General features: G+C 39.7%; 1 protein-coding gene across 1 annotated transcript in view; it reads right to left on the bottom strand.

Annotated features, from left to right (window-relative positions):
- Positions 1-1351: 1351 nt before the first annotated feature.
- The window catches only part of PUS10 (pseudouridine synthase 10), a 33673-nt gene continuing 8156 nt past the window's right edge, over positions 1352-26868 (bottom strand). Inside the window, exons 4-17 of the mRNA XM_074150439.1 lie at positions 24963-24997; positions 22384-22495; positions 20616-20677; positions 17891-17936; positions 14275-14339; positions 13111-13196; positions 9198-9323; positions 7421-7477; positions 6404-6480; positions 6256-6311; positions 6013-6130; positions 4684-4826; positions 3911-4010; positions 1352-2229 (exon numbers count right to left, since the gene is read on the bottom strand). Of these exons, the coding sequence (XP_074006540.1) occupies positions 2191-2229; positions 3911-4010; positions 4684-4826; positions 6013-6130; positions 6256-6311; positions 6404-6480; positions 7421-7477; positions 9198-9323; positions 13111-13196; positions 14275-14339; positions 17891-17936; positions 20616-20677; positions 22384-22495; positions 24963-24997 (1122 nt within the window). The 3' untranslated portion in view covers positions 1352-2190. The remainder of the gene's footprint in view (positions 2230-3910; positions 4011-4683; positions 4827-6012; positions 6131-6255; positions 6312-6403; positions 6481-7420; positions 7478-9197; positions 9324-13110; positions 13197-14274; positions 14340-17890; positions 17937-20615; positions 20678-22383; positions 22496-24962; positions 24998-26868) is intronic.

Consider the following 26868-nt stretch of genomic DNA (forward strand, 5'->3'; position numbering starts at 1 on the left):
AAACTATTTTAATGAAAATATTAATAAAGTTAATAAAATAATAATAATTAAAAAAATAAAAAATGAAATAGATACTATATATACAAAACTGTATCAAGCTCCCAGGGTGATGATTGTGTCACCAACAAGCACAGGGAAAGTGTCCCAAACTGGACTCGGTGATGGATGGGAGCTGGATTCCGGATCTGGAGTCAGGAATGCTCAAATCAGCATCAAAGGCAGACGAACAGATAAAGTCCTCCTTGGACACCAGCCATTGAAGAAAGAGGGTTGAGCCTTTGATCCCTCAGCTTTTATACTGAGCATGGGGCAGATGGGATGGAATACCTGGTTGGACAGTTTGGGGTCACCTGTCCGCTCCTCCCCACAGGTGGGACCCCTCTACACTTCTCTGCTTCTGACCCTCTAACAGGGCACATAACGACATTAGCTGACCTTGGCTGTTACAATAAGTATAAGCAGGCGCCTCTCTGCAGACCATCCCTTGGCATGATCAGGTCTGAGAGCAAACAGTATCTGCACAATATGCTGTTCATTTCAGAGTTTAGTTAGAAGAGGCCCAGCTAAAAAGTAAAATTACCAAACAGAAAATTGGTTCTGTTTTACCTCAAACCAGGAGATTATGTTACAGCGGACTAGGAAAACAAATGACGAGAGACACGTTTTGACAGCCCATCACAGGCACAGTGTATAATATTTAGATTAATTTTTCAAGATCAGTTTTTAGGAGCTCCTTGAAAATGTAGTTATTAATGCCTTTCTGAGTCTTCAGCTGCAGTTGTTCTATTCTGGCACCACTCAACTGAAGGTAAGACATCTCAGTAATCCTCCCTGTCCCCAAACAGTGGTTTGTCTTGGCAAATATTACCCTCTTTATTTCTGAAATGTTAATTAATGAAGAGCCTTTAAATTTCAAACCTTAATTTCTTGTCAATAACTTAACTTTCTTCTGTACTTCAGGTAAGCAGAAGCATCTTCCTAATGGATTAACACGATATTGGCATAAAAGTGGCTTTTCCTAAAGATGTAGGTGGTGGGACCTGGCTAATAAACATAAAAATAGCCCTGCAGCCCAGCCCCTGCTTTGTGTGAAACTTGTGTTTTTCTTTGCTTGTGTTATTTTAAAATAACACAAGCAAAGAAAAAACCTCAGGTCTTCCCTATTCTAGGCAAGTTCGAGACACTGTTCAACTCTTCCGGGCATCCATCTGAAGTTGGGCACTAGAAAAAAAATGTATTGTGCTACAAAGCAAAGCTTTTTATCTCAGGCTTGTTCTCTCAATACCAACTTTCTTCAGTATATCTTATATTTGCTTGTACTTTGAGGTTCTTAGTTTTCCTATTTTTCTTTAGATTTCTATCGTGCATCACTGCCAGAAGTTCCCGGTCTTTTTATACATGGTGACTCAACTGGGGAAATCCTGCACTTGAAGAGGACTGTCACCAGGCCAGAGAGCTGCTGAGGCCTCAAGTACCTCAACTGTTGTTTCTAGGAAGCATTGCTGATGTTTTTAAATGAGAAAAACTTGGGTTTAAGTCAAAGTTTTCCTCTGAAAACCATTGTTCCCTTTGAAAAGTACTGTGGGAGACAAATTTGCCCATCTTTAAAACTGATACTGAGCAAAAAGTAGCCAGCAGAGCGTTGAATGCTGCCTCATTCCGGGCACTATCCCACGGGTTTCAGAGTCTCCCTGACTTTGGGGATTTCCTGCATGAACAGTGCTCATAAAGTTAGGACTGGCTTTCAGTTAACTCAGTGCTACCTGCACCCAGACAAGAAAGCTGCAGCATCCAATATAAAAAGAGTATAAAAAGATCTGGCTTGAGGAAGGCTTTTAATTAAAACATTTTGAACTACTGCCGAATGCATATTTGATGTACTTGCTCAGTACACCATTTGCACATTACATCATTTATGTTTATCTTAATTTTAAAAAGACTTGTTATCAATACAGTAGCTTACCAAAATCTTTTTATGCACAGGAGAAATTAAAATAAGGCTAGAGATTGAACGAACACTACCTGTTCCAGAATGTTTAAAGTTGATTCAAAATAACAGTATCCTTTGGCAGATCAACATGATCCAAATGTTCAACAGAAACACTTTGCAACGAAGCTGTAATACTGGACAGTGTTCAGTAACCAGCTGCTGACAGAGGAGCTGCTTCTTCCTCGTCCCAACTTGAAAAGTTAATTATCCAGGGCTGGAGGCCAGTCAACGTCAACAGACTAGAAGAGCAGGGGGGAAAAAAGGCAAATCAGCAGGCTTGGTATTTTACATATATAAAGAGACTTGCTATCAGAACTCTGTGCTTGTCAGCTATTGGCTAATAGTGGAATGAAACAGAGTAAATAAAGGACACTAAGGTAAGAGACAGGGGACAAGACAAGCAGGAGACCGTGGCATGAAACAGCCACCTCCTTTTAGTGGCTCCATGTGTGTTTGGAGAGAGCTTTGTGGGAGCTGGGCTTTCTTCATAAAGCAGAATCGCAACTCCTTGTACTACTACTGCCCAGCTCACGTTGGGCTGGATTTACAGTGTCCAGAACAGTTAAATAGAAATGTGAACCATCTCCATCTTCTACCCACCCCGCAGATGTGCCATTATGATGTGAAAACAAATAACCTGTTGATTGATGCAATAGAAACATTCAGATATTGGGCAGTACAGGCAAGGCTTGAGTAGAAAACCATCACCTGTCCCCAAATCTGCCTCCTGAGTAAGGAAAACTAGACTAAAAGAATAAGCTGTCACGCATTATTCACAGGAATTATCTAGGCAACTTCATTAACAGTCATCCTGACTGTTAGTCAAAAGGGACAGAACATACCAGACCTTATTAGAAGCAAACATCGTAATTACTACAACTTGGATTATGTCTTTCTTCCCTGGCCTCCCTGAGGCCACATCTCAAATTGCCTTTAGGCATAAACTTGTTGTTGTTCACCCTCTTCCAAAAGCAGAACAGCCTACACTACCACACTATCACCATCTGCAATCACAACACAGGCATCGCCACAGAGCACATTCAGTGCCTTGGCTTCAAGACTGCCTGCATTAATCATACCTACTCCTTGCCTAATCTACAACTTCATCAAAGGATTAGCCTCTTAGGCTGAGTTAAATGCATTATTAGCAGGATGACTAATTATTTTCATGTCCCTAGACATCATTCACAGTTATGTCCAATAACTGTAGTGACACCTATCCATATGAGAGCGATGTTTGTCACCCCAAGTCAGGTGTTCCTGTTACCAGAGGCAACTGAAGTGCCCTCTGCAAGCTCTCTTCCTGTATTATCCTACAAAGATATGCAAAAAACTGTAAGTCTGTTCTGCAAAATGTAACACACGGGCAGTTTTCCAGAAATACATGAGAACAAGCGTGCCGATCACTGGCTACTTGAAATGAAACCCCACGTTTCAAATAAACCTTGCCAAACCACTTAGTTAAATATTAAATCCATATCTCCACATACATTCTTTTAATCAAAACAAATTTTGTTATTTCATCTGACTCCAGCAAGTGAACAGATGATACAATTTCTTGCTGCGTTTGAACCAGCACTGAAAGAGGAAGTCAAGTCTCTCCTATTTTTCATCCAACCCTGTTTTGAAAAGAAACGATGTGGTACAGGCAACATTGCTAAGCTGGGTTCCAAGGGGTGCTAATAATAAGCATCATCAATTCATGGTGTGTCCTCCCATCCCTCCCTGACATGAGTTCAGTAGAGGAAGCCTGTCACATGTGGCAGTGTGGTACAAACCACAATCTTTGCATTAACATCAATTTTTCTTTTATCTGTGGAAAGGAACGTTGATTTGGTCAGAGCAATTGCACTGAACCATCTCACAAATGCAACTACATTTCTGATGATTGCCAGGAAAGTTAAATGGGGAACAACTTACCTCTACATCCAACTCCAGAATGTCAGCAGTTCTGTTCAGTAGGGAGCCAATATTGGGCTTTGTTCTTCCAAAGTCACCATGCACAAATTCTTTAATGTAGCTAGAAATACTGGCTAAGGAAAGGTGTATTTTACCGCAAAGAAATTGAAAGAAAAAAAAAAAAAGAGTACGGTGAAAAACACACAAAGCAAAAAAAGGTATCTTTTTCCACTCCTAAGCCATTTGCAATGAATATCCTGTTAGGATCATTCTTACTGTCCTGTTAAGCCCACACCCATCTTTAAAAGATTTCCTAATTTTTGACTTCTGACTGTAATGCCAAAAACTGCACTATTGACCTGCATTTTCTGTTTTATTCCAAAGTGAGTGGTGACTTTACGACAAAACTGTTAACTTTTAAGCAACAGCAATCTACAGTCTGCATTGCAGTGCATTAAATATTGGGGAAAAGCTTGTTTTCTAAGGTGAAGTTTTCAGTGAAATTAGAAAAAGCTTAAGCCTGTGTTTAACCAGGACACTTTTATAGCTATCACATACTTTAAAACTATCAGAGTGGTCATCACAAAAATACACACACTTGGGTAGCATTTTTGAATGAAAGCCTGAATGTGAAATTCTGACATAAAAGCAAACATCATGCAGCAACATATGACTGCTGAAGAGCAGGGATTTAGAAACACCGCAGTGATAAAGCAGGAAGCTTCCCATTACCCAAAGTACTCTAATGAGCAAGCTGTTTCATAAATGCCTTGTGTAACAGCATCTAAGGATACGTTCCGGCTTGAGTCTTCAGGTGCAGGCGAAAATGATGCTCATCTATGTACTCAGATTTCATGGTGTGAATGATCCGACATCTTACAGCTAAAGGCCTTCTGTGAAGAACCCGGAGAGGTGTCTTCTGGTCAAGTTTTAATTCCTGTTACAAGAGGTAAGAATATAAATGAGGAAGGAAATGTGCAACATACTGCACAGATTGTAAGAGTCATATATATTGTTAACCAATCACATCTTCTTTATATTGTATTATGGTAGTTGAGTAATCTTCTTGAGGCAAGACTAATTTTTTCCATGTTTATCAAAGGAAGAGAGCACAGCCATCTCCAAGGCTGAACGAGAAGGCCTCATATGAACACAAACTAATGGAATCACAAATACAGAGGAATAACCTTGAAATCTCCATAGTCCTTTGCTGGAATGACTCCAGGATTTAGAAGCTCAGCGAGAGCCTCAGGGCAATCAAAAACAAACAAAAAAATTCCCACCCACAAGATGCTTTGTCTAAGCTACAGCCAACCCCCTAGAAATGAAAGTGAGGAAAAAAAACACAACCCAAAATGAGATTAGATCTCGTAACAGTCTTTTAAAAAGTTCATTCCCCACCCCCTTTCCTAAATGAGATGCAGCAGTTTTAAAGGCAACTTTTCAGGAAATGAGTGGGCCTGCTGAAAAAAAAGCTTCACAACAGTTGTCTCCCTGAACTGCAATGGCGCAAGCCCTTGCTCTGAGAATGATTTCATGGCCAAGACCCATAGGAAATGGTGCAACACAACAAAAACCGAACACACTTCTCCATCAGCAGTATCTCCCTGACCAACGTTTAGGGAAAGTTCTCATTAACACAGCGTGCTCATTACATCAGCACTTTGTAAGGTCTCTTTGCATTATTTTCCACAGACATTTCAAACTCCTAATTGCTGCAGCTGTGGAAGAACCGCCTTAGAGCTTGCAGAACAAAAGACCTTCTCTGCTCCTTTCACCTACGCAAAACACTATCTAAGGTAAAGAAAGGGGTGGGGGTGCCAGATTTCCTCCTCTCCCATTCACTACTTTTTATTATTTGGTCTACTGGAAGGTCAACATTATTCAATAATTTGTTGTCTTGGCTAATGGCCAGCAGCCATATTGCTAGGAGGACAATGGTGAAAGTAAGGAAGGGTGAGAAGAGGGAAGGGAGATATGAAAGTCCCTTTAGCAAGAGAAGCTCCGATTTAAAAAAACAACCCCAGAGAAACAGAGATATGTCTGTGGCTGTACATGTATAAACTCTCCCCTAGGGCACCAGGACAGGTACTATATAAATTATCAAAAAGAGCTACAGATACCTTGATATCATCTAGAAATGCAATATCTTCTCTCTGTATTGCTTTGTCTGTCCATATTAAGGCACTATAGGTCTTTGTCTTTTCCTCTTCACCTTCCTTCATACGACCAATTGCCTCTCTAAACAAAAGAAATTAATTACTCACATAACATAAGCATAATTATATAACGCTGTGAGCAAGAACGCTTGCAAAACTCCCAAAGCACCGCTTTGAAATCCCTTGCCAGCGATGATAAATACTGACCTGGTGACAAGCTGTAAATCTCGAACCTGTATTTTGTCTGAAGAGTTATTAATTGTCTGTGATATTTAAAAAAGAATCAGTTAGCAAAACTGCTCAGTTAGAGAAGAAACACATGCTTTATGAGTTCCATGAGGTGCAAATGATTTACCTGCTGAAGTCCCTTCATTTCCTCAGCAGTAAAATGTATTCTACGAGGATTCACAAGCTCAATTGCAAAGGGCCTTCCTGGCAACATGCACAGTCATAAAACATAAAAACATGTTGTTCTAAATTAACGTTTGAATTTATACAGTGAGGTTGGAAGGTGCGAAGATTGTCTGCTGTTATGCAAACAGGGGTAGGACTTGCGGGTTTAGGGATGTAGCATCAGATGGAAGAAAAGAAACAAGGGACTTTTTTTGGCTACTAAACCCCAGTATCAGCAATAAGTGCAAATTACGACTTCCCAGAAGACATCTTGTACAAGTCTGTGCTAATTAAAAAATAAAATAAGAAAAAAAGTTAATTAGCTTATTTTCTGTCACCTACAGCAATGCCCAGGTGCAAGATGATGTTAAATCCCGCTCCCTCAGCTAAACATCTGTTGCAATAGCTGCACTTTCTGTGCTCAGGGCCAGGGATGCTCCCCAGTATAAGCAAATGCCAAGAACCACACTACAAATCAGACAGCAACTGGAACACATCATTGTTAATTTTTACCTTTTCTTTCCCCTCCTCCTTTGGCTATTGTAGCTTCAGCATACTGGAAAGCAACTGACCTTTATAAAGGACTCAAGTTCAAAAAGAAAATAAGGCTTCCCCACTTCCCAGTGACAGTGAGGCAAAGCAGAAGGACCCAACAGAAAACAAGACAGGATCAGCCTGACACAAATGGCTTAAAAATAGGAAGTGAATAAAATAAAGTACTCCTAACAAGCTATGCATTTCCATGCATCTCTGCAGGCAAGGATGCTGAAAAAGGACTCCTCTTTCAGTTGGTTTTTCAAAGGTATTCAGTCTTTGGGAATAAATACATAAATAGCTCCAAAACATTTCTGAGATACAATTTCAAAGCATGCCTAGTCACACACTTCATGCACTTAGCATTCAGCAAGTTCTATTAGGGTAGCTTTGGTTAACCATTTTCTTTGTTTCTATGTTTCACAAGGGATGTTCCAAGCCTCACCATTGCCTAGTGTCCTTACATCCACATCTTCTCTTCCCGAGGAAGAAAAATTAAAGCCTGTAACAAATTTGAACAAGGGAGGTGAGATTTTATTTTACATTTTCAATACTAAGTGAAGTGTTTTCTTTATAAACTTGTTTGCAAATATACTTCAAAGAGCTATCTTTACAAAATGAAGCCTGCACCGTATTTGAAAAAAATGGGATAGTTATTGCTTATTGGATCGGTTCACAAGTTTCTCGAGTGCACTCCTAGTTCGTTGGCCTGAATGTGACCCCGTCAACCCTGAAAACGACTGAAAAAAGCAGTATTATCCTAAAGGAATTCCTCTCACTAATTAGTTTTGTTCGTTTCTTACCCAGCTAATTCTAAGTCTATGAAAAAAATCAAACTGAGCTGTCTTCATCCAAACCAAAACTTTTTATCCTAAATACTCCCAATGGTTTCCAAAGATTTCAGAGAAATTTCTGCTAGTCATACATGCCTGGACAAAAGAGGAAAATAATTCAAGTCCAAACTGAAAAGTAACATCTGTGTATTTGTTTTTTCATCTTTCAAGCTACAAAAATGTACTATTGGGTATTTAGTTTCCTTCATCGTACCCCTTCCACCTTTAGGCTTTGCCTGAAGGAATGGGGGACAAAACCCTGCACTAGAGGTAACTTTGCAGCTCTATTCCAAAGGGTCTCTGAAAAACTGATGGTTTCAAAACTTTTTCCTCCACAGGGAACAAACGTAGCATAAAGACTTCCTCAGTTTTTATTCTCTCTCATTTCTCTGGTTGTATTATGACAACTACATAATCACTTTCCATGGTCATGATGGTGTATTTTGGTCATACTAACAGAATTTTCTTAGCTGGGAAGACTCCAGCCCTTAATCGTCTTCACAGCCCTTTGCTGGGCTCGCTCTGGTATGTCCACATCTTTCTTGTACCAGGGAGCCCAGAACCGGACCCAGTACTCCAGATTTGTCTCCCCAGGGCTGAGTAAAGGGGAAGGATCACCTCCCTTGACCTACTGGCAATGGTCTTTCTATTTGTTTATATCTCTTCCTAACGTTACTGCACATGCACTTCTGGTAGCCACCTGTAATAGTTCTGCAAGCTGAAATAAGGTGTTACATAGTACCTGGTCTAAAGACATGGTTTGAGGATTTTCCTAGTGTTTAGACTAACATATCCATGGGAAGGGAGGAGAGGAGGGGAAAGCAGCTGTTTTTTCAAAACTAATACTTAATGCAATTTTTCCTTGGGCCTTCTATGTCTCTAATTCCACATCTAGAAGATGACAAATGATGGGCAATGATTATTTCATCTGGATAATCCCTGGATAAGCATTTAGCTTGTGGAACTCTATGCGCTGAAGACTAAATTAATCAAGGTAAGAAAAATGAAGCGGTCAAAAGATAGGCAGATATTGTGGAATGCTGATGGCAAAAACCTTCTTGTTACAAGTCATTTTATGAATTACCAACTGTTAATAAGTATGGCTAGGCAAAAATACTACCACATAAAACCATAATATTTGCATCATCAGATCAACTGAGGAGATATTTCAGAAGGATAAAAGACACTGCATAAAACAAAGCAGTCATCTAATTACTTACAGATCATAGCTAAAAAAAGTTTACAAGTTTGGACTTGGAAGGATGAGAGGGGGATAAAGAAACATAGTGTTTTTCCCTTACAATCTTGTATTAAGTGAGTAGCTATTAAGAAAAAATATTCTAGTAATAATGAAAAATATATATAGTAAAAGATTTCCTAGATACTTACTATCTGCTTTGAATTCTGCCATTAGATGCTCTGAAATCAGTTCTTCCACTGAAGATTCCAGCTTCCGCTCCCCATCAATAATCCAGGGAGTCTGAGGTAAATTCCTTGAATATTTATTGTATCTTCCTGTAAAAAACAACTATGTTACCTGCAATTGTTCCAAAGCAATGGACAAAAGCTGCAATATTGCACAGCATAACACATTTAACTTGCATTGGAGCATTGTGAAAATAAATTTTCAGGCTTAAACTTGGTTTATGGCAAGAGCATTAGAGCAACAGTATGAAACGCACGCTGCTGCACCTACGAGAGTTTCAGTATCCGAGATGGCCAGCTTAAAGGTAGACTTGGAGAAGCTGTTGCTGCAGTCATACCTTCAGGTATAACCACAGAAACAAAACTGTATGTAGCCTGACTCAACTGGGAATGAAAACCTTCAAGTTCAAGTGCCTCGTCTGAGTCAACTTAATTCTGAATGGAAAAATAATTTTTTTTTGATCAGACCATGGCCTTTAATGAGCCTCCCATATACCAAACTAGTGCTATACATATGCCTGTCCACCAAAGGATGTTCTCACATCCTCCCTGTATCAAGTATTCAGGTTTCAATCCAAGTTCTGCTGTTGTCTGAACATTTAACAAAAGAAACCCAAACTAAAATACTTTGGCTCACTAAAAGGAAAACCATGCAAGCAAAATGTGTCAAAAATAAACTGGTACAAATTTTGAAAACCTTGAAAAGTTGCCATGTAAAGAGATTGCCATCCTCTGACTGATTCCACACAGTGTCACATTATGTCACACTAGCATGCCATCTCCCATGACACAACTGCTACGACCAAAGAAGCAGCCTGACACAGATGACCAAGATGAGCTTTCTTATTGACAGGTTTTATAAGAAGTGAAAATATGAAAATATGCACAAAACAAGGAACTCATTCATAAAGAACAATGAGTAACCCCCCAGCATAAACAAGTTTCAATCTGAAACCTTGCATATAGAAAATAAAAAAGGAGTTCAAAGTAGCTATGCATATTATACTGAGCATCTGTCTTCTCAATATTTTTTTTTTGGTTTTCAGTATCATATTTTCCTATTTCTAACAATGTTTCCTTCTTGCATTTTGATCTGCAGAAAAACCCACACAAACAAATGGGGAAACTGACTAATACTGTTTCACTGGGGCAAATAATGAAAGCGGTATGACTATCAGCTTCACACTGCTAAAATCTCTTTCCATAAAATGGAAGAAGGAAAATAATACTTTTTTTTTTTTCTCTCTCAACTCCCCATTCTAATAATTTTAGGTTTTGATCTGATCAAGAGTGGGTTAAAAAAACACAGAAGGGTAAAAAAACACAGTTCTCACTTTGACAGCTTCTCCTGAGCCTTTAAAAAAAAGTTGAGGGGGAGAAGCATTCAGTGAACCACAAAGAAAGACAAGGTGAAGAAGACAATACCAACCCTGAAACTGTGCTTACAAATTAAGATTCCGTCTCCTTTAAACTGCTGTAATAACAAAGTAACTGCACTGTACTCAATACATTCTTCTAATCTGGATTTAATTATTCAAAAATTAAAGACAACATCCTGCCTGGGGTTTTTTCATTTTGTTTGGAACAAGCTATGAACTATAAATTGCAAAACCACTATTAAATCCCATGCAGAAAGCTAACCCTCTGTCTCTTTTGCCATACAGATGAATTCTGATGAAACCATCCAAAAAAGCAACCTAAAAAGCAAAAAAAGCCTAACACCTTTTCCAAAGTATTTGGAAAAGACTAAAAGACACAGGATATCTCGGATTCATTAAAATGTACATCTAACTGTCTAATCAGTAATTAAAAATAAGAAACAGGTATGTATAGAACACCAACTAGCCTGCCACGAGAACACTCACTTTTGCATTTTTTCTTCTCATTTTACATTTTCCTTTAGTCAGGATCAGTACCATCCTTGTAAACATAGTATGTTGGATTAAAATTGCAGAGTTTTTAAAAAGAATCTGTTTGCATATACTTAAATAAGTGGTTGGTTATACACCAGACTGGGGGAAGGGTAGATACTCTTGCAGGCAGGTGATAGAAGAGTTTAATCATCCCAACTCAGGGACACCAAATGTTGTTGTATTATTACCTGCCTCACCCAGTTATTTCAGATGCTGTCTGGGTTTGGATGGGAGAACTAGAAAGAGCTAAGCTTTCCAAAATGTAACCTTTTTAATCACATTAAGATTGGCAGTTTTGGATGGAATAACATGCAGATATATCCAGATGGTGAAAACCTCTGAATCCAAACCAAAATCCAAGCCAGTGGACAGCACTGCTGGGAGGTTATTTAGTGGAGAAGTGCCTTTCCCAAACCATGCGCTCATTACAAGGGGACATACTACAACTGCAGGATTTGTAGGGATAAAGGTTTTCCACAGGAGAGAGCAAGCTTTTAACAACGGGGCAAAATTCTTTGTTTCATAAACTGCTTCTGGATAAGCCCCCACAAAGAATCACAGAATCACAGAATCACAGAATCTTAGTGGTTGGAAGGGACCTTTGAGATCATCGAGTCCAACCACATTAAAAAAAAAAAAAAAACAAAAAAACAAAAAACAAAAACACACAAACAAACAAAAAAACACAACACAAAACCAAACAAACAACAACACCCCCCCCAAAAAAAAAAAAAAAAAAAAAAAAAAGCAAGCAGCATCCATCAACTAAACCCCACACACAACACCCCACCACAAACCAACAATCCCGGGCACTAGAGCATGCCCTGAAGAGCCACGTCTACACGTTTCTTAAATACCTCCAGGGATGGTGACTCCACCACCTCCCTGGGCAGGCTGTTCCAGTGCTTGACCACTCTCTCAGTAAAGTAATTCTTCCTAATATCTAATCTAAACCTCCCCTGCCGCAACTTCAGACCATTTCCTCTGGTCCTGTCGTTATTCCCTTGGGAGAAGAGGCCAACCCCCGCCTCTCTACAGTTTCCTTTCAGGTAGTTGTAGAGGGCAATGAGGTCTCCCCTCAGCCTCCTCTTCTCCAAACTAAACATGCCCAGTTCCCTCAGCCTCTCCTCATAGGACTTGTTCTCCAGACCCCTCACCAGCTTGGTGGCTCTCCTCTGGACACGCTCCAGCACTTCAATGTCTTTCCTGTAGTGAGGGGCCCAAAACTGAACACAGTACTCGAGGTGAGGCCTCACCAGTGCCGAGTACAGAGGCACGATGACTTCCCTGCTCCTGCTGGCCACGCTATTCCTGATACAGGCCAGGATGCCGTTGGCCTTCTTGGCTGCCTGGGCACACTGCTGGCTCATGTTAAGCCGGCTTAACATGAAGCACATGTTAAGAAGCACATGTTAAGAAGGCACAACGTAAGTTGTTTTAAATTTTCACATCACCCTGTGCTGTCTCTGGGAGAGAGAATTCTTCCATCTCTCAAAGCAAAAGAAAAACAATGGCAAGGAAAAGCAAGACCTTCCTAAATATCCAGACAGGAGGTGTGTGTGCACACTGGGAGCAGCTGGAGTGACACGCTCCTCTCCTGCAGCTCCTACCACGGGAACCCGCCCTTGGCCCTGACACAGCTGCCTGCAGCTCCCACTCCTCTTCAACCATAATCCACCACGCACTATCTCCAAGTTTAAATTCACAATGCAAGAGCAGGCAAATAGTTTTGATTTTAACATGTTGATCTGTTATTTCTAACTTCTGATGAAATCACATCTTCAGTAAAGGCAAGTATAATTTCTTCCCCTTTCAAAGCCCACTCTTAGGTAGAGCTAGATTTGTTTTTATTTTTTTGTTTTAATTACAGGAATCAACCAATAGCAAGAATCTTCTGGGTCTCACGGCAGTATTATAAAGTTATGTTTAAGACAACACAGCAGCAAATAAATGGATCACTTTACCAGCCACAAAAACTGCACCATTATTGCACTGAATTTCCAGAGCAACAGAGAGGTTCTTTGGTGAACTTGGGGGACATGGAAAATGCCTGTATAAAAAAAGATTAAAAAATACTAGTAATACCAGAACATGATGGAGCATCACCATAGCAATAAAGGCATGAAAGATGATGACTTCAATTACACAAATCACAGCCACAATATAAATTCAGTATTCACGTTAAAAGGTGGAGCACCAAGAGATGGATAAACATTAAGCAAATCAAGAACACCACATCGCAAATACTTTTGTCAATCTATCATCAAACATTATCGAAGTATAACACTCCAAAGTGTGCTAATAAGATGTGCTGTGCTATAGCTATAGCAATAATGAAACTAGATACTACATGAAGACTATCTTCAGGATCTATTACTAAATCTTTGTTGGGAATCAAAGAAAAGAGCTGTGAAGACTTAGTGCAATTAAGTGCAGTGAATTACAGAGAAAGTGTCTATTGATGCCTTCCCACTGCTTGTGATTTTTACCATATTACAGCACTTGGTGTTTTCTTAAAACTCAGCTCCTAACATTTTGGAAATACGGGAAAAAGTCTTTCTTGTAAAAAGAAGCTTGCCTTACAATCTCTAAGGTTCAACACACAGAAGGAAGTTCCATGATTTCTAAATCTCTTCTGTGGTTTTGGGGATGTACATGAAGATTTTTGAATGTAAATGACTGGTAATATAACAACAAACTGTTTTCACTTCTAACCGTTCTAAATCCCATGCCAGCTTAGAGACCCGCAGTGACATAGTGCTGAAAGCACAGAGCAGAACTCCAGCTCTCTGACCCACAGTTTCTCCTCTCCGCTGCTCCGGACATAATCAACCAATGAGGCACTTTTACTAACAGGAAAAAGACCGTCATTTCTGTCATGCCCAGTTTTCCATCCTCTATGGCTTCAGTCAAGCATTTTAAGATTACTCCTTAATTAAAAGATCTGGAATGACATTTTATTACCAGAAGAAAACACAACACATTTTAAACAGTAAACTAGCAGAATTTAAACAATTAAAAGTTCTTTTATAGACATCTTACCACTACTTACCCACCTAATATTTTCCTCCCCATCCTAATTCTATACAAAAGTACAATACTAAGAACTAGTTTCAGGATATACTTACTTGAGAAAATCCTCTTCTTTAATCTTCTCTAGGGCTTTTATAACTGCCATTCTAGTGAAAATAGACTGCACAGTGAAACAAAAAAATTAGTCAAGACCTAAGGAGACGCTAAGAAAGGATATGCCTAAGGAAGAAAAAAACCCCTAAAACACACACACTGTACACTTCTCACAACATAGTTTTTTCACTTGTGTTTAGTGTTTTCTTATATCTAAAAGCAACTCTATAGCAGCAAGTACTCTCTGTGATCTTAACCCGAACTTTAATAGAGCAGCAAAGAGCAACAGGTAATTTTGCCAAAATCTATTCAAGTGACTTTACTCACAACATGAAAGCAATACAACTAATACAGCTGACAGGTTTGAACATAACAGTTACTTAGTCGTAGAACTCAGATTTGCCCCTTTGTTTCTACAAGACACATACAAACAGTATATGTTTCCTCACTCTGTTTTTATACAGAAGAAAATAACAAGTGCCGCTGACTTTCAGCAGGTATAAAGTTACAGTCATGCTTCCAAATAAACCTATTCCAACTCCTTAGAATATTCAATTGCTAAGTCTGCCCCTTGGTTAGCTGAAAGAAATGCTAAGCATATCTCTGGAAACTATCTTATTTCAGATGATATACAAAAGTGTGCAAAGGCAAGAACAAAAAAAGTTGTGCTTGGGAGCTCAGTTCCAAATCTGCAAAATAGATTAAAACCAGAATCCTAAATCCATGAACAGAAGCCTAAACCAGCTTCCTCACTTTCAAGAGTTAAGTATACCTGAGGCCCAGCTTTTATCTCAGTGACAGTAGGCAGCTAGTTCTTCTGAAAATAAGACTGTTGAGTAGGTATCTGTTTATAAAGTTCAGAAGTTCATTCATACTCAGAAGTAAGAGCTCTGAATGGTAGGGCTTGGCAGTTCCCAAACTGTGGAGAGCAAACAATTTCAGACTCCCAAGCTGCATCAATTCACAAGGGTGAACTAACAGTAAAAGTAGTAATAATAGTACAATAGCGGGAAGAGTCACGACTACCATCCTCTATGCGTAGCCAGGCGCTGCTGTTGATAATTCAAGTGAGACTAAGGCAGAAAACAGAATTTAGGTTCCTAGAAGAGGAGAAACAAGTGTTGTAACAGGTGAGGTGGAATCCTACTTTAGGAAGGCTGAGGACAGCAGAAGGTTTCTAAATGAACCCCCTAGTCAAAGCAGGGTCAGCTATAAGATCAAACTATACTGCCCAGGGTTTTATCCGGTCAGGTCTTGAAATCCTGCAAGGATGGAGCCCGTACACTCTCTCTGCATAGCCTGCTCCACTGTCTAACTGTCCTCAGGGTAAAAAGTTTTTTCTTCTATCACAGAATCTTCTAGGTTTGAAGGGACCTTCAAGATCATCTTGTCCAACCATCAACCTAACTGACAAAAATAAACACCCACAAAACAACAAAATGCAACAGCATCACTAAACCATGTCTCCCAGCACCACGTCAACCTGTCTTTTGAACACTTCCAGGGATGGTGCCTCAACCACCTTCCTTGGGCAGCCCATTCCAATGTCTGATAACCCTTTCAGTGAAAAAATTTTTCCTAATATCCAGCCTGAACCTCCCCTGGCGCAACTTGAGGCCGTTTCCTCTAGTCCTGTCACCCGTGACTTGGGAGAAGAGACCGACCCCCGCCTCTCTACACCCTCCTTTCAGGTAGTTGTAGAGAGCAATAAGGTCTCCCCTCAGCCTCCTTTTCTCTAGGCTGAATAACCCTAGTTCCCTCAGCCTCTCCTCTTAAGACTTGTGCTCCAGACCCCTCACCAGCCTTGTTGCTCTTCTCTGGACCCGCTCCAGCACCTCGATGTCTTTTTTGTGGTAGGGGGCCCAAAACTGGACACAGTACTCGAGGTGGGGCCTCACCAGTGCCGAGTACAGGGGGACGATCACCTCCCGAGTCCTACTCGCCACACTGTTCCTGATACAGGCCAGGATGCTGTTGGCCTTCTTGGCCACCTGGGCACACTGCTGGCTCCTGTTCAGCCGGCTGTCCACCAACACCCCCAGGTCCTTTTCTGCCAGGCATCTCTCCAGCCACTATCGACTCTGAACCTCTCATTTCAGTTTCTTTCTGCTGTCTCTCATCCTTCCACCGTGCACTGTGATGAACAGCCTCGCTCCCTGTTCTCAATAATCTCTCTGTTGATACTAGGGGGAGATTCAGTTGGGTCCTCCAGAAAGCCTTCTCTTCTCCAAGCTGAAGAAACCCAAGTTTCTCAGCCTCTCCTCCTAAGGCACGTGTTCTAGCCCCCTGACTGTCTGGACAACCATCTGCTGCATTTCCAATTTAATGATGTCTATCTTGCAAACTGGATTGGGGATTTGGAAAAAAAACCTGAAAAATACTGGGTCACTGTTTGGGACAATTCAAGTCTTGGCTCTAACACAGAGTTCCTGGATGCCTTCACGAAAGCTGCTCTTTCTCCTTCTCAGCATAAATTAGAGATCATAACACTTCCCTTCCTTGTAGAACAGATCAACTGGAAAACCCTTAAACTAGCAGCAGGTTTAAATAACTCTCTACAGCAGATGATACAGAAATTTTCACTCAGAACCCAGTTTTTATACTACTTCTCTGATTTAACACAGCCCTTGAAGCTAGCTTCAAGCACAACTTCTTTGTTAGGATGAACCTCTGACGGCTCTTCAGAGTCGATATTTTTTTCCTTTCGACTCCCCTACATCTTGTTGCCTGTGTGGTTTTAACAGCCAGGCCCTGCTGGTTTAGCTCCTTATGTGGGATTTCCCTCCTTTTAAAGAAAAGCAATGCAGCAAGCAGTGAGTTATAACAATAAAATCCTTCTAAAAAAAGACTTGCATTTATTGGTCAGGTGGAGTAGAGTAGGCAGAATTCCTGGGTCAGACTGCCTCTGCCAAATGTCGGTAGGCTCTTCACCAGAAAGAATAAAAGGCCTCACATAGGCTTCTGACAGAAGTTACTTGTTCTCCCTCTGATCACACCAACTGTCCTACTTATATCAGTTTCTCTCCAACTGTTTTTTTTTTATTCTTACATATCCTCTTTTCCATCAATGATTGTGTGCGTGCTCAGGGCCTGCAACAAGTGGCAAGGTCCCTTTTCTTTCCTCCCCTCCTCCAGAGGCAGCCAGGATAAAACCATCCTGCATGTATTGTGTCTTTCATTCACATCAGAGGACATGAAAACTGCAGTGCGATCATTCGCTTTCAGCTGCAGAGTCTCATCTTCTCAATGTGACTTATCTGAACTGTTTCACCAACAGAGAGCTTGAGGATCATCTTTTATGCTACTTCTAATGCATGACAATCCTAGATCTTAAGGGAGGTATTTACAGAGAACGTTCCCAAAATTATGGCCTTCAGACAGTCTGGAAAATGAATGACCTAAAGAAAAGCACCAAGTGCTTAGTTTTCTTAAGCAGAGAAATGTTAACTGAATAAAGGAGACAACTTTATTTTCACACTACTGAAAACTGGAGAGATTTTTGATGACGGAAAGCCAGACACAAAACACTGACTGAATACCCAGAAAAGTTCTTCGTTGTAGCTACAGCTGTGAAATTCTGAATGTCAGAAAAAAAATACAACAATGATAAGTTCCTACCTGTTTGTTCTTCGCTGGTTTGAAACAGTCTGGACAGGCTGCGGCTCTAAATACAAAAATGAAAATTAGCTGCTACTCTTACAGAAAAAGAAACAAACAGACTGACAGACTTATAACCATAGCATGTACATGGTCTTTGTATCAATATGTCCAGTATCTTACTTCCACAGCTTAGCACAGAGCAGATTTTAAAATTAACTTTATCCTAAACCACAAATGGCGGAAGGTGTGCATTGCTTGGTCTAAAGAGAAATCACAGACAAAGCTGTGTAATCCTCTTTTGCTCTGACCAACACAAATGTGTCTCAGCTTTGAGATGGGATGGAAAAGCATACAAGAAGTTAGGCTTTTAGTCATTTCTAATCCTTCTCAATAAAGGTCATGATTGATGTTTATGTTCTGTGCAAGATTTGCTGACATCTTCGAACCTGTACTTGCTGTTCTTAGACAATGCCCACTATAAACTATATATTCAAATTGCTGCTCCTGGATAGGAAAATTCAATTTACTATAGAAAAAGTAACCCCAGGTGCTCGATACCATGCTCGATACCATTTGTGCTTTGCCTCTTCAAAAGGAAACTATTGGTTGTTTCACGAAAGTGAAAGCCAAGTCAGTGAAACACTTTTTCTGAGTACTGTAGAGGAAGTTGCTGTTCCTATTAGTGGATTTCTATGTATGCAGTTAGAGACGATTTCTAGCCTACAAAACAATTTATCATTTCTTGCTGGTGCTCTTCAATGCCTCTGTAACTATAGACTGTAAGTAAGCGGGTCTGACCTCTTGCTGTTCTATACAAGCAACTTTCCTGGCCAGTTTGTGACACAACTTCCCTCTTCCAGAATTTAAGTATCACCTTACTTCTAAACATTAATCTCAAATACAAACTAACAAGAGTCAATTCAATCTTCCATGTCAAACCAAGGGTCATGTTAGCACACCTACCTGCACATAATGTCCCTGCCCATGGCAGGAGGGTTGGAACTTGATGATCTTTAAGGTCCCTTCCAACTCTAAACGTTCTGATTTTATAATCATGTAAGAACAGCTTGAGAGATGAGAAACTGCAGGTGCCATACTTGGAAATCCCACCCAAAAGCATACCTGGAGAACTTCTCCAGGCTGAGACAAAGTCCTGCTTTTCTTCCACAAAAAACATGACTGTCATTACTAAAGATGTGACAATTGTCAAATTTACCATGTTTACATCAAAACCAAACCAAACCATTGCTTCAGAATACGCCCAGAGCCAGCCATTCACATACGCAGAATGCCTTGATGCCTGAGAAACTACTATTCAATTAAATTAGGTAATATGTTGCCACTTCAGAAAAACATCTAAAACCTTAATTGCTGTTTAAGTATGCTACAAAGAGAAGGCAAGTAAAGGGATATTGTCAAGTCACTTGGAATAAACCTGAGTAGTTGGAATGTGGAATAGAACTTCTTTACAGCTTTCACCTCTACAGCTATTCTGCTTGGAGCACTAACATTGGCAACATAACATGTTCGGCATCAACATTTTTGAAAGGTCACAAAAAGGATGGAAGGACAAGCTGAAAATAATTGCTGAGAAGTTTCAGAGGAAGGAAAAGCACTATCGAAAACAAGAACTGATCAAGTAAAATTAAATAAATAAGAACGACAGGGTGCAGGATCCAGAAACTTCTGAGTTTTTACAGGATTGCAGGTACCATTATTTAGAATTGTAGTTTGGCCCTACTCCTTCCCTTCATTTTTGCCCAATCTTGAAGAAGCCGGACAGGCAAGAAGTTCAGCAAATGCTAGTAACCAATTCTTCCTAATACCAAGTATGTCACCAGGCATGCATTTCCCTCACCCCAAGACATACGAAGGATGCAGGTGTTGAAAACGAAGAAGGTGGCAGATTGGGCATTCAAACAAAGATCATAAATTGCCAGAAGGGGTAAAATCAGGGAAATATATAAAGGCTGCAAAGGAAATCTCTAGTCTCAAGAGTGGAAGTCTCTATGCAACAGAGAAGTCAGAAATTCTATGCTGAGCCTCTTTCTATGCTAAGATTTAACTTACAGTAGGAGCACAAGTGATGAAACTGAGTGAAACTTAAGTTTTCCAGGAAGCATCAGCAAACAGGAAGAGTGCACCTAATTATCCAGAATATACTACAGCTAGATTTTGAGAAATCAGATTAAACGGTAGCTGAATTCACAGAAATATTTTGCTTCTTTGTGTATAGCCAATGCCCTACTGGGCCAGGCCAAAAACTATGTGTAGTGGCCTGGCAACTTCTGCTTGTTTTAATCATCCAGCTAAGTTGGATTAACTCACTTCAAAGCCTTCCTTCCCATTCTAGTCTCCAATAAGAGCAGGAAAACCTAGGCATGACCTCAAAAGATTCTCCCACTTGCAACTACGTGGTTTGAATTTATTTTTTAAAATGATACAGCTATATTGAAGAGGGTAATGACTTTGAAAAGGGCTGAAATTGAACATCTTACCTGAATGTTCCCCTTCCAGTTCAAATCAAAATTCTGGATGACTTTCTTTGTTGGCTTTAAAGCACCGAGTTAACCAGAGATGGTTAACTTTAAAGCTCTGCAACTCTATCTGCATATGAGGAAGTTTAGATGCAGGCCCCATTCTAGTTTATAAACACTGCATATTCTCATCTGCAGCAAATCCAAACCAACAATGTTGCACAATATTTAGATAAAGATCTTTTGTTATTTATATAAAAACTTACAGGAAACGGCACTCCTCGTCTGTTTCTGGGTGAGCAAAGACCACGCTAACTTCAAACAAACTCTAAATTCAAGAAAAAAAAAAAGGTAATAGTTTTTTAAACAAACAGGGAGGATATTCTCAAGCATGTTCTCAACATCTCAACAAGGTGAAGCATCCTTAGTATTAGGAAAACAGTAAAGAGGTAGACAAAAGATAAAGTAACCCATTTATTCTACAACATCATCTAAAGATATTAAAAAGTGTGCCATAATAGCATTTGCATTTCTGAAGTAACCAACGATGATCTGAGAGCACTTCAAAAACTTGAGTGACCTACACATCATAGATACCAGCCCCATTTTGCACAGGAGGAACTGAGTCAGAGACAGTGAATGCTCAAAGCCTATTACGGTCACTAAACTTAACAAACCTTCTGGGAGAGCAGTGCATAGCGTGGAATAAAGATAAAAACCCTGTAGTAGTCACCACTGTAAAATTTTGTCAGGGGCTTCATTTGCAATGACTGGATGGCCCTGGGGCAAAGAAAGGCAACATGTCCTAGCGGACTGACAGCTAGACCAGAAACTCTAGTGTAATCTCAATTCTACCCCCAATTCCCTCTTTGGCCTTGGGCAAACAACACTCATTACTTCTGTTATTCAGATACCAGAATACCTCAAGAGGGCTATTGAAAAGATTGGCTAATATTCAAGTGCCTTGTAGATAAAGAGCACTAGACAAGTAACTTTTATGGTACAATGATGTCTGGAGTGGCTCAGTGCCTAAGCATTGTACAGCTTTTGCTAACTTGGTATGTAAGAAGTTTGTTTCTTCTTGGATAATCTTCAGGGTAACTGAGTGTTTCTTTCTTCACTAAGACAGAAGGGATGCTTTCAATTAGTACTCCTGGGAAAAGACAATCTGTAATTATTATCAAAGCTGACAAATTAACATAAAGGCTCAGTGAGTCTAGTCCTGGGGTCAGTCCTATGGCTGATGACAAGTAAAAACTGCAAACTGCCTTGTCCTCAGCAGGAATTGTAGCCATGTTCGCAGAAATTTTACATTCAAGATGATGGTGTTTCTGAATTTGTCTGGCAACATCTGAATGTCATGTTCAGTCAATGTATTTCAGAAACATTTTAAGAATGTTAGTCAGAATCTGAAAGCTGAAAACAGGGTTTGAAAAAACATTTCTGTTGCCTACTAACAGGTATTGCAGGTTCCAACATGCCTATCTCTAGCATTCATTAAAGTGAACCAGTTTTTCCTCTTTCAGTATGTTTCAGAAATATATTTTATCCATAGAATTTAACATGCTCACAACCTGAACGATTTATCTCACAGAGCAGTGGTAGCAGTAACAGGAGACCAAAGAAGGAATGTGTGAGCATTCCTTAGCCTCTGGAAAACAGAGAACCTGGAAAATGATAAAAATGAAAAACTCTCATTGATACAAGGAGGATGGCAGCCCAAGAACAAGAGATTTAGCAAAAGGCTACAATAGTTTCAGAAGATGCAATGATCAATGTGTACAAAAACGAAGACTGGAATCCTCGGTACTGAGTCTTGGGGATGTCTGCTTGAAAGAACTTCCCTCCTGCTTCCCCTGACAGCGAATATAAGAGCAGTGCAACTTGTTTATCTTAATGAAGGGAAAAAAGTATATATTTTTATTTTTTTCCCCTCATATATATGTGTATAAATATACACACACACACACACACACACAAGCACATATTAAAAAAAAAGAGAGAGAAAAAAGTGTTTTCTTATTTATACGACACCTTTCCGTCAGCAGGAACACCCAACTCTTCTGACAACTGGGGATGAATAATCCACTTATAAGCTTCTTTTAGTTGAACAATGTCTTCCTTCGCCAAGGAAAGGCCCAGTTTTCTGAATCACATACACAGAGAAATAATAACTTGCATAGGACTCTGTCAAAGATAGATACATGACAAATAGTATTTCAAGACAAACTGAAGTAACTAGCCCCAGGTAAACACGCAATGCACAAATGAAAAAAGGACAAAACTACTAAGCATACAGACAATGGCATGAAAGAATGAAAGGCTTTTCCAAGACCTCCTATAACCACACTGGACCCTTGTATTGAATTAACAAAGTGTTGAGGAAACATTAAGGCCAGATCAGGATTCCAGGTAAGATGTTTCCCAATAAACACATAAGGGTTTGGCAGGGAGTCGCTAAAGGTGTAGCTTCCTGAGCTACAGTCAGCTCAAGCTAACTTAGGCCTATGTTGCCTCCTCCCTGCCTCTGGCCATGCATTCCTGCCAGCACTTGCATGCTGACACTACACAGCATGGCCAGTAACACCAGTCCATTGATCCCATTGAAGGCAAACCCTAATCCACCAAAAATATCTTGTTTTTCAGCTAGATCAGTGAGATGATCAGCTCTCTGGTGGTCACATAAGCACTAATGTTAACACAAGATCCTTCTGATAGTAAATCAACACCTTGAGAATGGTGTTGAACAGGTGTGAACCTAGTTCACCTTAAGTAAACTGAGTATCTGGATCCTGCAGGACAGCACCTGGGCTACTTGCTAAGGAGCCTCTTGTCCAGCTTCCACCCTAAGTAATATCTTCTCTTGCCCTGTTCCTATTTGCCAGTGTTTTTGTCATTAACATTTAAAAGTAGATTTTTTTTTCTGTGTAAAAGAACATTCACTGAAGAAACTCATATCATAGCTCATGATAGATCAGAAGTTGCAAAAGTCTTTCCAGAGTCTACCTGGAGAAGAGCCAAGGAAGAGATATGCACAAAAATCCTTCGTTTAAAAAAAAAAATAAAATAAAAAATTGTTAAGACTTATTTTTATCATTAAAAGGGTGATCCAGCCCTTCATTCAAGGAGGGCATGAACTCCAGTGGGCACAAATTGCTAAAAGGAAAAGCCCAGATGACAGCCTCAGCTGACCTTGCTGGGACAGACTCAACTACCTCTGTACGTACAAGACCAGGCCTCCACTCCTGTGTCTTTGCCTATGGAGAGAGAAATTAAAAGGAGCAGATGCCTGTAAGGATACCAGCATATGTGTCGTGGTTTAACCACGATTTCAAACCACTTGTTTGGGAACGTGCAAAGGACATGTCCTCCTATACAAATGGCACCAATGGTAGGCTATGTGGGCAATAGTTGCCCTACAGGGTCTCATCTTCTCTCAAGCAATTTAATGGAACAATTGCTTTTAAATTAGTCTCAAAGTAGGAAGTGATTCATCACCTTTTAGTCTAGGTTTCTATGAATATCTTGAAGTGGTACTTCCACCAAAGACTAGTTCAGTATCCTCAACTAACTTTGAGAGAAGTGCATTTTTTTCCTCTTGCCCACAAAGACAATTTATCCATTCAAAATGGTTCTAATATGTTCTCATTTGGCAAGGAACGGGAGCGTCTTGGAGTAGATAAAGAATCAAGCGCTTAAATTGATTTCAGAACACTGAGGTATAAAAGAGTCAAAACTAACTTGCACCCACTGCACTAATATCTTTTTTGCTACACTACTGAATTTTCACCATTATCTGATTAACAATTTTCAGTTGCTATTAATGTAAGCTAAACCTGAAGAGGTTTGTGTTTCATTATATCTTCCATGTACAAGAAGATTTTGGCTCACAGCATCATGGCACCTCTCAGGACCATTGAGCTAACTCAAAGCTGCACAGTTGGACAGACAGACAGCACTCTAAGTTGAAATGCCATGTCCCAACTATAATCACACTATGAAGCAAAAGAGATAAGAAATGTCAATTAAGGTCAAACCAGGTAAAAAAAAAAAACAACCAAACAAACAAGAAACCAAACCAGCTGCCATCTTATCCTCTCTAAGCATCAAGTAAACCAGACAATAGTATCATAATAAGATTATAAAATCAACTTCTTGCCTGCTCAACATTTATATAGACAAATGGTGGCTATACAAAAGAGTTCTTGTCAGATGTACAGCAACAGATACAGAAAATAATAATAAAAAAAAAAAACAACCCACAAATAAAATGACAGCACATTGCAATTCTGAATTTCCTTATGCTTAGTTTTGAAGGTACAAAGTCAGTTAAAATCTTGGCCAAGGACATAAGAAGTGAGTCTACATATTCCACAACTGTCAGCAGAAGTACCTTTATATGAACGCAACTGTCTTGACCTCGAAAACATAGCATTAATTGCTTGGCTAAAATTCTCCCTTAACATATGTGTCTCAGCAGGTCCGCTGCATTAAGTGGTTTCTCATTTCTACTATGCTGGAAAAAAGTTATAGTAAGAGTATGTCTCCTTTCTCTAAATCTGGAGAACTCTCTAATAGAAGCAGTATGAGGATTGCCAAAAGAAATTACTCACCCCATTTCCTGTTTTACCAGCAGCCAAGCAGCACGCTATAGGTCACCAGCCATGCCCAGGAAGAAGAGAGGAAAAAAAGCAAAAAACAAAAAAAGCAAATGAAATTGAGGCTCAAAACTCCCAACAATTTGAGAGACTATTAGCAGAAGGAAAAATGTTTTAAAAACTCAGGATAAAAAGGAATTATTAGGATTTTAATTTAGCTTTTGCTTTAGAAGTGGAAAGATAGAATTGGTGTTTGTTTTTACTTGCAAGACTTCGCTTTGCAATTCACCTCAAATCCTATCTGGCTTTAAAAAAAAAGATCGGGCTGCATTAAACACACTTTGAAACTTGCTATTAACACTGTAACTAGAAAAAGACTCTGACAGCCTAAGTCAAGTGCAACTGGCAGTCACCTACTGTACACAGAAATGAAAAAAAAAGTGTCTAAGTGGATGGTATATGAAAACTGATTTGACATATGAATTAAAAAAAAATAAATTAAATTCAGTTATCCTCCCTTATAAAAACGATGAAATAAAAGACGTACTTGATCTTACAGTAATCATGAACCCTTTTCCTGGGGATTGCCCCCTTATTTAAAACACACCACTTCGTTTAGGAGACATAAGCTGAATATGAGAAAGCTGAGGAATAGAAGCACTAATTCTAGAAATCAGAGGGAGCTTTTAGAACAAATGCTCAATTTCACTAATAATTATTTATCACAAAACATACATAGGAATGGCTGGAAGATGTGATCTGAGAATCACAGGCAGATTCAACCTTGAACTCTCCTTTTTCATTTCCCAGTTGCCCTTCTGTTACTTTGTGCACATCCTCTGTGAATACCAGCTTCAGCAGCTCCTGATACACTTATTTGAGCAGAGGTTCCAAGAAGTAATATTTGCTTTACATGTGTGATCATAGGATAATTCAGGGACCTTGGGAGGTCTCCATCCAACCTTGTGCTTATAGCAGGATCAGCTATGAAATCACACAAGGTTGCTCAGGGCACTATCCAATGAGCTCTTGAAAATGTCCAGGAATGGAGACTGCACCATCTCTCTGGACAACCTGCTTTAATGCTTGATTGTCTCAATCCGTGCATTGTAAATATTACTTCAAACTCTATTCCTTTCTTCTAGCAGCCTTATATATGTAAAGAAACAACGTAGCAGGCCTCCTAGATGTGACACTGCCCAGGAAAGAAGACCACAAACCATCACTTAGGTATCCCAGCCAACAAGTGGAACTCAGCAGTGTAAGAATTAACAATGGTTACAACAAAGGTCAAAAGCATAATTAAAATTACCAGTGGTATGAAAGGACAATAGAAAAATACAAAAATAAGCACAAAGGAGCAACAGCCATTGAATCAGTGCAACACTAACAGACTTGAACAAAATAAAAAAGAATCAAGAAATTTAAGATTTCCAAACAGCATGGCTTATGCCAAAAGCTTCCAAAGGCTTATCTTTACCACACCCTGCTCTGGAGAGCCAAACATTTTAGAGGTACACCCTTTGGCAGTCTCACTTGTTTCTCTTTGTACCGACAATATTGATTCTACAAGATGATCTATTACTTCAGTGTAGTAATTGTTCAGTGCTCTGGGCTTTAAATTTTGCCTCTGTGTGCGCCGAGAGTAACTGCCATTCTCTGCACTACAATGAAAACTACCTTAGTAAACAGAATTGCGTTACAGTTAACGAGAACTCTAACTTTGACCTCAAATGACCTTTCTATTAGGTCTTTAATTAAGTGAGAAAAAAAGTGATGTTGGACACAGGTACACAAAAGAACCATAGAATGTTTCCGTTTCACCAGAATGCTTATCAGTGCAAAAGCAATTAATAAGAAAAGAAAAACTCGCCTCAAAACTTCCTACAACGAAGCAGCAACAACAATGTTCTCAGTTCTT

The sequence above is a fragment of the Numenius arquata genome, chromosome 7, assembly GCF_964106895.1.
Source record: "Numenius arquata chromosome 7, bNumArq3.hap1.1, whole genome shotgun sequence".
NCBI classification, from domain to species: domain Eukaryota; kingdom Metazoa; phylum Chordata; class Aves; order Charadriiformes; family Scolopacidae; genus Numenius; species Numenius arquata.